This window comes from Mastigoproctus giganteus, chromosome 13 (assembly GCF_048544385.1).
Source record: "Mastigoproctus giganteus isolate SK-2022 chromosome 13, ASM4854438v1, whole genome shotgun sequence".
NCBI lineage: Eukaryota > Metazoa > Arthropoda > Arachnida > Uropygi > Thelyphonidae > Mastigoproctus > Mastigoproctus giganteus.
Genome location: NC_143587.1, coordinates 174,622,290 through 174,640,391, shown reverse-complemented (window position 1 = coordinate 174,640,391; position 18,102 = coordinate 174,622,290). Strand labels below are relative to the sequence as shown.

General features: G+C 39.0%; 1 protein-coding gene across 1 annotated transcript in view; it reads left to right on the top strand.

Moving 5' to 3' along the window:
* LOC150076622 (fibroblast growth factor receptor 1-like) overlaps positions 1–18,102 on the top strand; it is a 457,312-nt gene that overhangs the window by 209,633 nt on the left and 229,577 nt on the right. Inside the window, exon 8 of the mRNA XM_090387392.1 lies at positions 3,157–3,456. Coding sequence (XP_090243518.1) covers positions 3,157–3,456 — 300 coding nt within the window. The remainder of the gene's footprint in view (positions 1–3,156; positions 3,457–18,102) is intronic.

Genomic DNA, 18,102 nt, shown 5'->3' with positions numbered 1-18,102 from the left:
GAAGGGAAAATGACCTAATGGTATGAAACCACACAAATGTATTAACTACACAAATAAAAATCCTCCTGTATCTGGGCAGAATTGCAAACACTGTCAAATTTAATTCTATCTTGCAACCTTTTCCCAATATTGCCCCATACTGCTTGTTAAGTTAGTCTCAGGTCTCCTACTCTTAATATCATTCTTGCCAACTTGTACAACATTATCACCTTGTCATGCCCCTAAAAGTTATCTGCTTATCGATAAATGGTTATGGGTAGACATACCCTGGTCCTATTCTGCTTATCCTTTTTGGCACAATGTACTCTGTCCCCGACACACGTAAGGGTGACTTTCCAGGACTTCTTATATAAGTCTATTTTTACGTAACTTGGGAATGTCTGATAAAATATTGCTGTATCCCTGATATGTCAAAATTACAAAAACCACATAATATACTCAGAAGAATGAAGAAAAGTAGTTATATACCATAAAAATTAAAAACTTTATTTGGGGACAGCAGTGAAGTAAACCAAGTGGCACATAAAAAGGAAGGAAAAATATGTTATGTTAACAGTACAATAACATATGTTATTGTACTGTTAATTTGTACTGTACAATAACATATGTTATTGTACTGTAAAAATTTATATGTATTTCGTACTCCGTGTAGGTTTTATAAGGCCTACTAAAGAAATCAAAACCAAACTGCTCATATTTAAGATAATTGGACTAAACCACACAATGAATCAAAGTCACTTCAGGCGATGAAATGAAGGTAACTTAAAACGAACCTGAAGCATTAATAAGACACATTAATCACAGGGTATTGTAGACCAAGTAATGGTCAGGAAGGTTATGGTTCAATAAATCCCACTCACTTATCACTCCTTTTGACGAGTGATAAGTGAGTGGGATTTATTGAACATCACCAAAGAGGAGATAATTACGGAATTACAAGAACAAAAAGTAACACAAGCAAGGCGAATCATGATCTGGAAGGATGATAAATTAATTCCAATACTGAAATATCATATTGAATTTCAGTACACCAAATTTACTACACTGAGTGAAAGCAGGCTATCTGCACTGCCGTGTCCGTGCATATATTTCAAATCCCTTAAGATGTTTCAAATGCCAAAAATTTGGCCATTCTCAAACAACATGCAGAGGTGAAATTACATGTCCTAATTGTGGGTTGAAAAACCATTCTCAAGCAGATTATACGGCAAAATCTCCAGTGTCCAAATTGTAAGAGGGATCACCCAGCTTATTCAAAATTATGTGATCTGTGGAAAATGGAAAAAAAGATGCAGAAGTACAAGATTGAAAAAGTATCATATCAAGAAGCAAGAAGGTAAGTCAAGGTAGCTATGCCAAAATGCAGCTATGCTACTGCGACCCAAACAGGTGTCAATCCCACCTGACAAATCAGCCCGCTAACAAATCTGTTTCACTTGATGAAATAAACAATACTCCACTCTCAGTTCCATCTAAAATTACATCAATTGATAAAATACAAAGGAAACCACAAAGGCAACGTACCACTGAATTGCCACAACCAAATTCAAGCAGCATGGACAGTGAAGGTGTAAATGCACAAGAAGAAACAGTCCTTGATCTTCATGCAGAAGATGACATGGACACTGGGTGTTTGCTTACTGGAACTGATGCTGTAGAAGAAAGTACAGAATATAGACGCCCTTTTTTTCCTAGAAAGGACAAGACTAAATGTGATCGTCAGAAACCAACTGCTCCCTCTTACAAGAAACCCACACTCGTCTTCCCTCTCTAAAACCAAATAATGCAGCACATTGTACAATGGAATTGCAGAGGTTTATGCAGTAATACTGATGATATCTACGATTTGATCTCACGATATAACCTCTTGCAAGCAGATGGCTACCCTGTAGCCATCTGCTTGCAAGAGACTCACTTAAATCTACAGGTGACTTAATCGATTAAAAATTATATAGCCTACAGTTCCAGTAATAATTTCTTCAAGCCATGCACATGGAGGTGTTGCAATTCTAGTGGATTGTAAAATTCCAGCAAAAATATTCCGCTTCAGACCCACTTAGAAACTGTTGCAGTACGTGTAGCAGTGGGACAAACAATAACTCTAGTCTCATTATACCTTTCACCTAACAATATCTACACGTTGAAAGAATTAGAAGATCTTATAAAACAAATACCATCTCCTTTTTGTCTTCTTGGTGACTTCAATGCACATCATCTGCTATGGGAATCTGCCCACGTGGATAATAGAGGACACTTGGTAGAAAATACCCTAGACCAACTGAACCTAACATTGCTGAACACTGATCATAACATCTACACTCAACTCTTCATGGGATCTATGTCAGCAGTTGACTTATCTATTTGTTCCTCCTCAATTATTTTGTATTATAGATTGGACAGTTTTAAATGATCTGCACAGCAGTGATCATTTCCCAATTATATGCAGAATTCAAACAATGCAAACACCATTGTTTGAATTCTGCCTCCATCTTCTTTGATAGCTAATTGATATGACCTGCATCCATTGATGTAACTGAGCACATTACTAAGCAAATATTGACAGCAGCTTCTGAAGCAATACCACAATCTTCTGTGTTCAAACATAGAAATCTAAATCACTGGTGGAATGATACTTGTACCTTAGCAAAAAGGGAGAGAAATAAAGGCTGGAATCTGTTCCGTAAGTTTCCGACCACTGACAATCTAATTCAGTTTAAAAGGCAAAAGCACGACAAATTAGAAGAAAAGCCAAAAAATATTCATGGATACAGTTTGCCTCCTCTATCACAAAAGACACTAGCAGTCTAATTATTTGGAAAAATTTCGACAATTAAATGGAAAATATCTACCTGTTTCTGTTCCAGTCTTAACCAAGAATGCACAAGAAATAGCTAACACACTTGCAGAGACGTTTCTCTGAAACGTCTGCAGCTACAACCCATGATGCTTCAAATCAAAGCCTCAGCAGAAAGATACAAGATAAATTTCCAACCTACTCGGTCTCTTGCCTACAATCAACCTTTTTGTCTATTTGAACTCCAAACAGCATTAAATAGATCACCTAATAGCACTGCTGGAGCTGATGGAATCTTTTATGTAATGCTGAAACATCTAAACAATACAGATTTGGATTTACTAATAACTTTCTTTAATCAGATCTTTCTTGAAGGTATGTATCCCTCTACCTGGCATCATTCCGTTATTTTAGCCTTTCCAAAACCAGAAAAGATCAATCACTCCCACAAAATTACCGACCAATCTCCCTCACCAGTTGTCTGTCTGTGTAAAACTCTAGAAAGGATGGTACACAGACGACTTACCTTGGTTCTTGAAACTGAAAAGCTGCTAAATAACGATCAGTTTGGATTCCGACAAAATAGATTCACTTTGGTTCTCATGGTGTTAGCAAAGACTAATATCCATAATGCTTATGCGAAAAACGAACATCTTGTAATGGTAAGTTTGGATATTGAAAAGGTTTTTGATACTACTTGGAAGTATGGCATATTGCGAAACTTTACTCCCTAGAATTACAAGGATATCTACCGAAATTCATTCAAAACTTTCTTCAGTGCAGAACCTTTCAAGTACGTTACCAAACAGTGCTTTCTCATATCTTTACTCAGGAAGAAGGGGCCCCACAAGGATCAATACTCAGTGCTACTCTTTTTCACTTGGGCTGAACACCATAACTCAGAACATTCCCAATACTGTAGAACTATATATGTACACCGATGTACATCTCATTATGCAGTTCAAAAAATATTCATACCATTGAAAGACAGCTACACTTATCCCTAAATAAGCTAGAAACATGGACACTGCAGAACGGATATCGTATGTCTGAACAAAAAACAGTTGCAATTCACTTCTGTAAAAAATGCAAGTTGCATCAAGAACCAGAACTTCGGCTAAAGAATCAACTGTGATCCCTCTTACCAGTTTAAACCTTTGTTTCCTAGGTTTAATGATAGACACCAAACTCAACTTTGTCTCACATATAGCATACCTCTGAACAGTATGTCTGAAGAAACTTAATGTTCTCAGATCTATTTCTCACATGAAATGGGGTGCTGATAGATACTCTTCTACATCTATATCGTGCCCTTATTGGGTCTCGGCTAGGCAAAGTATGCTGACTACACTCAATACTATCCAACACAGTGCCCTACGAACTGCTCTAGAAGCATTTAGAACATCCCCTGTCCAAAGCCTTTATGTAGAGGCACATGAACCTCCACTTCATTTAGAAGGAACATGCTGATTATCAGTTATGCAGCCAAAATTCAAAGTCTTCCAGCCCATCCTCTTTTTCCAATGCTTTTCAGCCTTGAATGGACTACATTCTACAACAGCAAACCATCAGAAAATAGATCCACTGGTGGATCTATTTTTTGATGGTTTGCTGTTGTCTAAAAGCTTTGTCTAAAAGATTTATTGCATGCCTGGAACATTCCATTTGACAATATACATCAAGAGACTGATGTAGCTGATCCACCCAGGTATGTAAATCTCATTCACTGGGATGCCTATTTTCATCAATGTGGTAAGAAATCGAAAATGAAAGTATTAAACAACTTCATAAAGGCCATGCACTCAAGAATGCTCAAAGTTCCCTAATATATTTATCAGTGATATTGGTGAAGGTATATCAGGCTTAATGTTGAAGTTTGCAGATGATACAAAGGTTGGCAGGGTTGTTAATGACAGTAATGGCAGTGTGCTACTGCAACAGGATCTAGCATTAGCATTAGTAGAGGGATTTGATGCAAGAAAGCAAGCTTATGCAGCATCATCCAAAAAAAAAAAAAAAACCACTTCCACTTCACCCCTCTGTTCGTTCAAAATACCTGTCCAGCTGAGCCTTAAACTTATTTAGGCTATCAACTTCCACAACAAAGGATAGAAGTCTGTTCCACCAACCAACCACTCGCTGGCTAAAGGCAAATTTCCGCACGTCTATCCTACATCTGTCTTTCCTCAATTTGAATTTATGCCCTCTCAGGTGATTATTCTGAGGAAGAAACCCATCAGCATTGAGCATGCTCAAACCATTCAATGCTTTATACATCTCTATCAGATCACCTCGCTGGTGCCTAGTCTCCAGACACTGTAATTTGCAAAACTTAAGCCTTTCTTCGTAAGAGCACCCCTTTGTTCCATTCACTAATCTTGTTGCCCTTCTCTGTACTCGTTCCAGCAGCTCTACATCCTTCTTGAAATGAGGCCTCCAGACCTGTATACAGTACTCTAAGTGTGGCCTGACCATTGCCTTATACAAGGGAATAATCACCTCCTTATCCCTGCTAGAAAAATTCCTATATATCATTGACAATACACCATGAGCTACTCTTGCCGCCCGTCTGCACTGCTCAGAGAACTTCATATCTGCCCGCACACCACCCCCAGGTCCCTTTCATTCTCTACCACTGTCAGTGTAGTACCACAGAGTTGATACGTTGCTCTGGGGGTTGCTGTTTCCCATGTGTAGTACTTTACATTTGTCAATGTTAAACTTCATTTGCCACCTCTCAGCCCATCTGCTCAACCTTTCCAGATCCTGTTGCAGCAGCATAGTGTCAGTAGTGTCCTTGACAACCCTGCCTACCTTTGTATCGTCTGCAAACTTCGACATTAAGCTTAAGATACCATCATCAATATCATTTATGAATACAGAAAACAATAATGGACCCAACACTGAGCCCTGAGGGACTCCACTAATAACATTAGGCCACGATGAGCAGTGTCCATTGATTACCACTCTCTGTCTTCTCATCCTCAGCCACCCCTTTATCCACAGCAGCAATTTGCCTCCAATGTCACACTGCTCCAATTTGTGCAGCAGTCTTCCATGTGCAACAGTATCAAAAGCCTTTCTAAGATCCAAGTATATAATATCAAAGTTATTCCCTGCATCCAGTTCCTTTGTGACTGCATCATAGTATCCAATCAAATTGGTCAGGCAAGACTTCCCCTTAACAAAATCATGCTGTGTCTGAGCTATAACTGAAGTCTTGTCTAAATGATCCTGCAGTGCTTCTTTAACTAGTGCCTCCATTAATTTTCCTGGAACAGAAATTAAACTCACAGTTCTATAATTGCTTGTGTCAGCCTTTGATCCTCCTTTAGGAATTGGGGTCACATTTGCACATCTCCAGTCTGCGGGTACCTCCCCTGAGTCCAAGGAAGCTCTCATAATTATGGCTAAGGGTTTGCTTACTTCCTCTGCTGCCTCCTTTAATATAACTGGATAGATCCCATCCACCCTGGGTGCCTTTCTTGTGTTTATCTTCAACAGTTTCTCCTCCACTTTACTCTCCGTTATTACAAGATTCTCTAGCTTACTGCTAGAGTTGAATACACCTCTGGCTTTCCTCTCGCTAAATAACTCCTCATGTGTGAATGTCGATGCTAAATATTCATTTAGTTTGTTAGCTACCTGAGCAGGATCATCAACAGTTGACCCATCGATATCAAGTGGACCAATCTGATTCATCCTCTTCCTTCTAGAGTTTACATAAGTAAAGAACTCTTTGCTGTTTTTCTTTGCATCCCTTGCCAAAGATTTCTCGTACTCTGCCTTCGCCTGCCTAACCTCCTTTGTAACTTGGTTACAGATCAACTTGTATCTATCATAGGCTTCTGTGTCATGTGTTAATTTGTATGTATCCCATGCATGTTTCTTCTCTGCCATATGCCTCATCAGTTCATCTGACATCCATTTAGGCCGAAACCTTGAACAATATTTCTTATTTGGTTTGTAAAGCCTAGTAGCTTCCAAGATATGTTCTTTGAATGCTTCCCATTTTGCATTTGCTGTTGGTAACATCATCAGTTGGTCCCACTGTATAGAATTTAAATACTGTCCCAGTCCATCGTAGTCGCCTTTACGAAAGCAATAACCCTTCCCTTTACCCCTAATGGTAGTTACCTCTTTGAGTAAATCCCACTTCAGCACACTGTGATCACTGCCACCTAGTGGTTCATTTATCTGCAGATTCTTAATGCATGAAGAATCACTGCTGATAATCAAATGAAGAGTATTCCTCCCTCTAGTTGCCTCCCGAACATGCTGATGTAGAAAACAATCATCCAATAAATCCACAAAAGCCTTGCTACTGTGTGAGTGACCAGCCCCAAAATTCCAGTCAATATCTGGGAAATTAAAATCTCCCATCATGACTCTCTGATTTACTGGCCCACTCTATTTCCCTGTACAGTTTCATATTATACTCATCAGAGTCATTAGGCCTATAGCACACTCCTACTCTCAATTTTGATCTCCCAATGCTTACACACCAACTTGACTCAACACTGCACTGTCCAGCGATGTCCACTGGCTTCACTTCCTTGGATTTTATGTATTTCTTAACTAAAAGCATAACCCCTCCTCCCTTCCTATCCAGTCTATCCTTTCTGTAGACGTTGTACTCCCCAAATTCCAGTTCTGCATTCCTTATATCTGTGTGACACCAAGTCTCTGATATCCCAACAATATTTGCCTTTGATGTTTTGAGCAATACCTCAAATTCATCAAATTTATTTACTAAACTCCTAGCATTGGTGTACACGCAAGTATACATGCACCTATTTCTATTCTTAGCTACCCTAACACAACCCATGTGTTTACTTGTATCGCAATGACTCCCGGCAGTCTCTGAAATATCCTGCATCTTGTTTTTCAGGCTTCTGCTCATTCCAATAGAAGCAGTGCAAGAATCTCTTTGACCTCTGCCAGTGGCTACTGTTAATCTATTCGTCTTTGTATCCCCCGAAGCTAGCAGTTTTCCGACCCACCTAACACTGCCTCGATAGCATCAGCAAATATTCTTGCACCCTTTCTATTTAAGTGTATCCCATCCCTGTAGAAGCAATCTCTCCTGTTAACAAGTACAGTCCAGGCTGAAAAAATTCTACCCCTTGAGCCTTGCACAATCTTTCGAGGGCCGAATTGATTGACAAGGCTCTCATCATATACTCCTTCCTATCGTGTCTAGATAAATTATCCTATCTAGATAATTTGGGCAGATGGGCTAAGAAGTGGCAACTGAAGTTTAACCTTGACAAATGCAAAGTACTGCATATGGGTAGAAGTAACTCCAGAGAAACATATCAACTGTGTGGTACTACACTTAAGGTGGTAGAAAATGAAAAAGACCTGGGAGTAATTGTGCACTCAGATATGAAGTTTTCTGAGCAGTGCAGACAGGCTGCCAGGTCAGGTCATGGGGTTTTGTCAATGATATATAGGAATTTTGCTAGCAGGGAGAAGGAGGTGATTGTCCCTCTGTATAAGGCAATGGTCAGGCCACGCCTTGAGTAATGCGTACAGGTCTGGAGGCCTCATTTTAGGAAGGATGTAGATTTACTTGAGCGTGTACAGAGAAGGGCAACAAGATTGGTGAGGGGAATGAAGGGATCCTCTTACCAAGAGAGGCTTAAGTTCTGCAAATTGCAGTGGCTGGAGACTAGGCACCTGCGTGGTGATCTGATTGAGGTGTATAAGGCCTTGAATGGGTTGAGCACGCTGAATTCTGATGGGATCCTTCCACTTGTTCAGATTACGAACCTAAGGGGGCATAAATTCAAATTAAGAAAAGACAGATGTGCGGAAATTTGGCTTTAGCCAGCGGGTGGTTATTTGCTGGAACAAACTTCCATCTGTCGTTGTGGAAGTTGACAGGTTAAATAAATTTGAGGAACTGGACAGGCATTTGGAGGGAATGGTGTGATTTTTTTTTTTTTTTGATTTTTATATTTTTTTATTTTTTTTTGGCTGATGCTTCATAAGCTCATACAGTTGCTTTCTTCCCTCACATGCCACAACTACTACTACTACTATATATACAGATGGTTCAAAAACAGGCTCTGCCATTGGTGCTCTAGCTCTCTTTCCTTCTTTTACAGTTTCCATATCATTACCGGTTGAATGTAGCAATTATACTGTAGAATTATGTGCAATAAAATTAGCCTTAGAGAATATAAACACTCTCCACAATGCTAGCAGTATAATATACACCGATTCCATGAGTGAATTATCTGCATTGAACAATGTCTTCAATATCGCTTCCCATCATAAAACAAATCTTATCCCATTTAAATCATCTACGATGTAAAAATCACTTAGTGAAATTTTGCTGGATCCCAGGTAAAGAGAGAGCAGATCAGGCAGCCAAACATCCGAACAGTACAACACCAGCAAAATACAAAGTGCCATATATAGATTATTTAAAGCATATTAAAAAAAAATCTGTACTTTTCAGTGGTCCGAAACCTGGAAGTCACAAATCTTGTCTTGTCTTCCTTCACAGATTAGGCGATCTGCCTGTTCTGATCTCAAAGAGGTCTGCCCATCTTTTCTTCGGTCTTCCTCGGTCTCTTTTTCCTTTTGCTCTATATGTGTATGCTAATTTAGGGTATCTATTATCTTCCATTCTTTCTACATTTTCTTTCCATCTTTGTCTATATTCTATAAATTTTTCATTAATTGAGTAAATCTTTAATTTTCTAATATTTACATTTAGTATTTTATCTAATTTTGTACATCCTTTAACATATCTTAAAAAAAAATTCATTTCTGCAGCTTGTATTCTATTAATGTCTCTTTGTTTCAGTATCCATGTTTCATAACCGTAAAGAAGTGTTGATATTGCCATTACTTTGTAAAATTTCAATTGTGTTTCTTTCCTTGTTTTCTTAGCCAGAGTTCTTTTTATTGTTCCACATATACAAAAGGTACTAGGAACGTTTTCCAATACAGCTTTGTTTATTTAATTTTTTCAAAGTAATTTCCTCTACATTCAATACACCTCTCCATCCTCCGAAACCAATCTTTAAACCAGTTCTGCCAAGTTTCACTAGGGAGTAAAGCACACTCGTTGTCCCAAGCCCGTAGAAGGTCCTCATCACTGGAAAACCGCCTCCCTTTTAGCTTCATTTTCACATGCGGGAACAGTGCAGAGTCGCAGGAAGCAAGGTCTGGACTGTAGGAAGGGTGCTCGAGAAGTTTCAGTCCTGTCGTGGTCAAATATTCGGTGCAGGCTTTGGTGCGGTGAGCTGGAGCATTATCGTGATGGAGGTACCAGGTGTCCATTCTTGACTTTGGCCGCAGGTTCTTCATAGATCCAATGACTTTAGGCTGGCATTGTTCAGTATACCACTTAGCTGTGACTGTCTTCTGCGTGTCCAAAACGACACATTCCACAATTCCACACGATTTGAAAAATACAGCTATCATTTTCTTCTTTACAGATCAGGATTTTCTGACAATTACGGGTGTGTCGTCATCATCAAAGACCCAAACTTTGTTTTGAGCCTTGGTCGGCAGATCGTAATAGTACAGCCAAGTCTCGTCACCTGTCACGATGTTGTTCACATACCGAGATTGTCCCTTATCAAACTTTTTTAACATCTCCCGGCACCAAGTCACACGTCGTGTCATCTGCTCTTCAGTAAGTTGATCTGGCACCCAGAGAGAACAAAGTTTCTTCACGTGCAAATGATCTTGCAGAATCGAACGAATTGCTGGTGCATTTAGGCCCAAAGTATCCTCTATCTGTTGGTAGGTCACTCGCCTGTTTTCGTCAAGCATTTTCCTCCCAGCAATAACGTTTTCCTCCGTAACTGACGTTTGTGGCCTCCCCGGCCTCTCAGAATCCTCCAGAATGAAATTTCCCCTTTGGAATTCTCTATACCACCTGAATATCGTTGTACGATGTGGACAATCATCATCTAGTGCAAGAGTCATTTCTTCTAAGCACTGGTCTATGGTTAAACCATGCACGAAATTATACCGCAAAACTGTCCTTATCTCAATTCGTGACCACGATGCCATCGCAAGCACTTTACACTCTCACTACTAATGAATAACTGAGCCCATCGACTTGCCGCGGCGGCTACTATGCACGTATGAACATGTCTCAACGTGCAGCAACAAGGAGCTTCCTGTGATTCATTGTTGCGTCATATTGCAAAACTTTCCTAGTACCCTTCGTATTTTGAAATTTTGTCAATTTCTGGTTCATATCTTCTTCGACATCACATGTTATATCACATCCTAAATATTTAAAATGTTTTACTTGTTCTAATATTTTATTGTCTATAACTATTTTAGTTCTCACCGTATTTTTCCCCTTAAAAGCCATTGTTGCTAGTTTTCTTGTTGGTATTTTAACTTTATATTCTTCTGTTATTTGATTTAATTTAAATACTGCTCTTTGTAAATTATCTTCACTATCTTGAATAATTACTTAATCATCTGCAAATAAGGCTTTTGATACTGTTGCACATGGATGACTGCTGCACAAATTGAGCAGTGTGGCATTGGAGGCAGATTTGCTGCTATGGATATAAAGGGGTGGTTGAGGAGGAGAAGACAGAGAGAGGTAATCAATGGACACTGCTCATCGTGGATTAATGTTATTAGTGGAGTCCCTCGGTGTTCAGTGTTGGGTCCTTTATTGTTTTCTGTATTTATAAATAATATTGATGATGGTATACAAGTTTAATGTCCAAGTTTGCAGACGATACAAAGGTTGGCAGGGTTGTTAAGGACACTACTGATGCTATTCTGCTGCAACAGGATCTGGAAAGGTTGAGCAGATGGGCTGAGAGGTGGCAAATGAAGTTTAACATTGACAAATGTAAAGTACTACATATGGGAAACAGCAACCCCAGAGCAACGTATCAACTCTGCAGTACTACACTGACAGTGGTAGAGAATGAAAAGGACCTGGGGGTAATTGTGCAGGCAGATATGAAGTTCTCTGAGCAGTGCAGACGGGCTGCAAGAGTAGCTCATGGTGTCTTGTCAATGATATACAGGAATTTTTCTAGCAGGGATAAGGAGGTGATTATTCCCTTGTATAAGGCAATGGTCAGGCCACACCTTGAGTACTGTATACAGCTCTGGAGGCCTCATTTCATGAAGGATGTAGAGCTGCTGGAACGAGTACAGAGAAGGGCAACAAGATTAGTAAATGGAACAAAGGGTTGCTCTTACGAAGAAAGGCTTAAGTTTTGCAAATTACAGTCTGGAGACTAGGCACTGGCGAGGTGATCTGATAGAGGTGTACAAATCCTTGAATGGTTTGAGCATGCTCGGTGCGGATGGAATTCTTCCTCTTGCTCAGAATAATTACCTGAGAGGGCATAAATTCAAATCGAGTAAAGACAGATGTAGGATAGATGTGCGGAAATTTGCCTTTAGCCAGCGGGTAGTTGGTTGGTGGAACAGACTTCCATCCCTTGTCGTGGAAGTTGATAGCCTAAATAAATTTAAGGCTCAGCTGGACAGGTATTTCGAACGAACGGAGGGGTGAAGTGGAAGTTTGTTTGTTTGTTTTTTTTGGCTGATGCTGCATAAGCTTGCTTTCTTGCATCATATGCCTCTACTAATGCTAATAACAGTGTATTAACCCTATTCTTTGTATTTAAATATATCCCTGTATTAATTTCCTCATTCCATTTACATATCATATCCTCGAGATATATATATATGTATGTATGTATGTTAAACAACATTGGTGACAAACTACATCCGTCTTTAACTCCTTGACTTATTATACTTTCTTCTGTTAATTTATTTCCTGTATCCATTACTGTTTTTGTTCCTTGATATAAACTCTGTATTATTTTTGTAAGATGCTTTGGGTATCCTTTATTACTCAATATGTCCCATAGTTTTTGTCTGTTTACTCGATCAAATACTTTTTCATAATCTATAAATGCTAAATGCATTTCTAAATTAAACTCTTTTCGTTTTTCTATTATTTGTTTTATACAAATACATTATCTGTGCATGGTCATCCTTTTCTGATTCCTGCCTGTTCTTCTATTAATATTTCATCAGAGATAATTTTAATTCTATTTATTATTTTGCTATACATTATATATACTGTATTTAATATGTTAATACCTCTGTAATTCTTTGTATCATTTCTATTTCCTTTTTTAAATATTAAAATAATTTTTGCTATCTTCCATTCCTCTGGTATTTTATTTTGTTCCCAACATTTATTAAATAAATAAATTTAATATCTTATCTTTTAAAAAACTTCCTCCATACTTGATCAGTTCCGCATTTAAAATGTCCGTTATTCCTTTTCGTTTCCTTGTCCTAGTCAGAGTTGCATCCCTCTGTCTGTTTGGTTTTTCTCTTTGAGCTTTATGAGTTTATTTTTTTTTTTTACATGGGGTGGGAACCAGCCTCCCACACAACCCCCCCCCCAAACTGGAGGACTAGTATGTTACTTTTTGTCTGATCCCTACCCTTTGACCTGTCTGGCTAGGGTGGCCCTACCGGTAGTCTAGCTACCGCCAGCATAGCTCTCTGGGGCATCAGGATGTACTTAACATTTCGAGAGTCACAAATAAACAACAAATTGCTCCAAATCAAAGAGAAACCATTATGGAATTCTAGCTATAGGCAAAACAGACAGGAAGAGGTTGTACTAGCGAGATTACGCATAGGGCATACCACCCAACCCATATGTACCTTCTCATGGGGGGGGGATGACCCACCACTATGCATGCACTGTTCATTGCTGATTTTTTTTTTTTTTTTTTTTTTTGGCTGGTGCATCATAAGCCTCAGGCTTCCTTGCACCATATATATGATAATAATATACTCCTAGATTGTACGCATTATGCTCATATCAGAAGTGCTTTCCATTCACTGTCAGATTACAAGATTACAAGAATTGCTATATCACTGATCCATATTATTGGAAATCATCTTCAAAAAGGCCTCTAAGGTTGGGAGAGTAATACATATCCAGAATTTAAAACAAATACACCAACCGTTTAACTATAATGGTTTAATACTGAAAATTATAAAATGTACCAAACGATACTACGCTGTAAAATAATATATGCAAAAAACTGATTTACAAAATAAAATATGCGATGAAACTTTAATATACGATAAAATATAAATAAAATATTTAAAATACAATAAAATTAAAAGCGATAAAACATTGACTGAAGCTTTCGGAGGCTTCCGCCTCCTTTCTCAACAACAATGATGTTTAAGCAACACATCCTTAAGTAACAGGCTCACAGCACACGTGGTTGACCAGGCGCATGCTCAGTATTTCTTCCATACGATCCAGAACCGGAAGCGGCTCGGGAGTGTGGAAATATAAAACGCTTTTCTTTTTCCACGACCATGGCTTCCAGTAGTGGGTGAAATCGAACACCCCTGTCCCTATTCATACTATTGTTCTCAGACGAGCCTATCCACAAACTCTAGCCACTTACAGTCCCAGAACCTATGCACCCAGTCAAGGATGACAGCATTCACAGGGGAGACCTGATGACGTTTCTCCCAATAATGCTCAGCAATGGCGGACTTATGGAACTCTGCGGTCTGTTTAGCATTAGTAGACGCATTTGATGCAAGAAAGCGAGCTTATGCAGCATCAGCCAAAAAAAAAAAAAAAAACATTTTAGGTTAATTAACCCACCATCTTAGGGGGGAACAGGTATCCTGTGTGTTATCAGACACTCAGCCTAAAACACTGATGGATCCAATATCTCTCTATTACAGAAGATTTAGAGGAGAACTAGGAGAAGTCCGGTTGGCCTGCCTCCCTAAAATCTACTCATGCACACCTTCTCGATGGTAAGCCCTGTTACGTCACTTAGGTGGCAACGAATGTGTAGAGTGGTTCTCTTCAAGACGCCTGGTCAGCGTGAAGAGGAAAAGACCAAACCCTCCAGCATATGACAGCACGAAAAAGCAAATGGCCCTCAGTCCCCAGCAGCTTTCACTCTCCCTCTTACGGCAGCGAGAGGATGGAAGCAGAGGGTGCTAAGAATCTCTGGGTACGACCAGGCTGCCATGCACGGAAACTGAACTTGCCAGTTATAACGTAAGATCACTCATCGGTGAAGTCAGGATATTAGAGCTGGAAAAGGAATTAGAAAATGTGAATTGGAATATCATCGGTTTGGCTGAAACAAGAAGAAGAAATGAATCACTTATAAGTTTAGCAAGTGGAAATCTGCTGTACACCAACGGAAACAGTGAAAGGAGTGAAGGTGGAGTTGGGTTTCTGGTCCATAAAGATTTTAAAAACAACATTTTGGAATTCAAAAGTACATCACCAAGGGTGTCAATACTCAAGGTTTCTAAGATGTACAAGCTAAAGATTATAATGATTTATGCACCAACATCGAGCCATGATGATGAAGAGGTTGAAGAAATGTACACCGAAATTGAGTCTTCTAGATGAGCAGAAAACCCACTACACTATTATTATGGGGGACTCCAATGCTAAGGTTGGAAAAAGGCAAAACAGTGCAGAAAGAGGAAGTATAGGAAATTTTGGAATTGGTGAAAGAAATAAAGGAGGTAAAAGACTTGTGGAATTTGCAGAATCTCAAGAACTGTCAGTAATGAACACTTTTTTCAAGAAAAGGGTGAACAGAAAGTGGACATGGAAGAGTCCAAATGGATTAACAACTAATGAAATCGACTTCATCCTCACGAACAGAAGATATATAGTGAATGATGTTACCATCCTGAATAAGGTAAATGTTGGAAGTGATCACAGAATGGTAAGATGTACACTTGATATAGATAAAGGAAAGGAAAGGAAAAAACTGACTCGAGTAAATAATACAAAGGTCTTTGAGATAACAGAGGAGGAGAAAAGGCAGTATGTACTGGAACTTAAGAAAACGTTTGAGCTTCTGCAGACTGCTCGGGACCAAGATATCGACAAGGAATATTACAACTTTCTGAAAGTAATAAAGCCCAAGAAACCTATAGGGGAAAAGAAATCCAAAGAAGAAAAAATTAGTCAAGAAACACTTGTCATGACGAACCGAAGACGACAAATGAAGAGCAAGAAAAACACTGACAGGGAGAAAATTGAGTATACTGAGTTATGCAAAGCCATTAGAAAGAGACTCAGAGAGGACATAAGAAGATTTAACACAAGAAAAGTAGAACAGGCATTAAGGGAAAACAAAGGAATTAAATCAGCAGCCATGGGCAGTAATACAGAAAGACAAATGATACTCAAACTGAAGAATAGCGATGGTGAACTTATAAACAGCAGAGAAGGCATAATTCAAAAAGCAGCAGACTACTACAGAGAATTATACAAGGAGCTAGAGAATGATGCCAGCAGTGGGGAAGATGGATTGCAAAGTAGCAATACATACGACATAACCGATATTCTTCCTGATGAGGCAGAACATGCATTGAAGAAAATGAAGAATCAGAAAGCCCCGGGGGAAGATGAAGTTACTGTAGAGTTGTTAAAATCGGGAGGAAGAGACATAACACAAAAACTGGCAAGGCTCTTTACAAAGTGCATTAGAAAAGGTGTGACATGTAAGCAGTGGAATAATGCAATCATAGTTTTGCTGCATAAGAAAGGAGATAAATCAGAAATTGAAAATTTTAGACCAATCAGCTTGTTATCCCACATCTACAAGTTGTTCACAAGGGTCATTACTAACAAATTAGAAAGAATACTTGATGAGAATCAACCAAAAGAGCAAGCTGGCTTTAGGACAGGATTCTCACCTATGGATCACCTTCACTTATTATCATAGCTAATGGAGAAAGTAAATGAATATAAAACATCATTATGCCTGGCATTTGTGGATTATGAAAAGGCATTTGACTCCATACAGCATAAGACAATGTTTCGGGCACTGTAAAGACAAGGCATAGATACCCCATATATCATGATTTTGAAGAAAATATATGAGAGTGCCACCTCCTTTATTAGACTAGAGAAATACAGTAGGAAATTTGAAATCGAGAAAGGAGTTCGACAAGGAGACACAATATCTCCGAAGCTGTTTACTGCTGCCCTTGAGGAAGCTTTCAGAAGATTAGACTGGTCGCAGAAAGCAGTCAATATGAATGGAGAGTACCTAAACCATTTATGATTTGCAGATGACATTGTGGTCATAAGCCACGATCCCAAAGAATTAGAGGAAAATCTTAATCAGTTATGCATGGTTAGTAAGGATTTTGTACTAAAGATGAATATGGCTAAAACAAAAGTAATGATGAACAAGTATGCCAGAGAGAAAGGGAAATAATGATTGACAGAGCAGTAATTGAAAAGGTGGAGTCATATACTTATCTGGGACAAGTTATTAGCTGTAATAATGATAAATGGCTGGAAGTCAAGAGAAGAATAAATTTTGGATGGATAGCATTCAGGAAATATAGTCACCTACTGAAGAGGAATATCCCAGTTTGTCTGAAACGTAAAATAATGAACCAATGTATACTCCCCGCCATGACTTATGGAAGTGAAACTTGGGCACTCACCAAAAGAATGGAAGAGAAGCTGAGAACTACACAGCGAAGAATGTAACGAATTATATTGGGAATCAGACTGTTAGATAAGAAGAGAAACACATGGATTAGGCATCAAACTCAAGTAAAGGACATTCTTATCAAAACTAAAGAACTAAAATGGTCTTGGACACATAGCTCGAAGACATGATGACAGATGGACTAAGAAAATAACAGAATGGTACCCAAGAGGAGCTAGAAGAAAACCTGGAAGAAAAAGGTGGAGATGGTTAGATGAAATTCATGAGTTTTTGGGTAGTAAATGGATGGCCAGTGCTCAAAACAGAAGGAAACTGCAAAGTTGCTGGAGAGGCCTTCATCCTGCAGTGGATTGAAAATGGCTGATGATGATGATGTGAGTTGGTCACTCACACACTAGCAAGGCTTTTGTGGATTTATTGGATGATTGTTTTCTACAGCAGCATGTTCGGGAGGCAATCAGAGGGAGTAATACTCTTGATCTGATTATCAGTAGCATCGACCGGTGCAATACCACCACTTTGCTTATTGGAGGATTGAAGTGGTGAAACCCATGTTTAGTCTCTAGAGCAAAGTTTCCGGCATCCCACCTCCCCCATACTTCTCCTTCAACCCATGCACGGTACTAAGTACTATAGGTTTTGATACCTTTCGTGTTTGGGGTTTCCATAAAAAAAAAAAAAAAAAGTAGTGATCCTTCATGCCTTAAAAATCTGCAGATAAATGACCCACTATGTGGCAGTGATCACAGTGTTCTGATGTGGGATTTACTCAAAGGTAATCAAGGGTAAAGG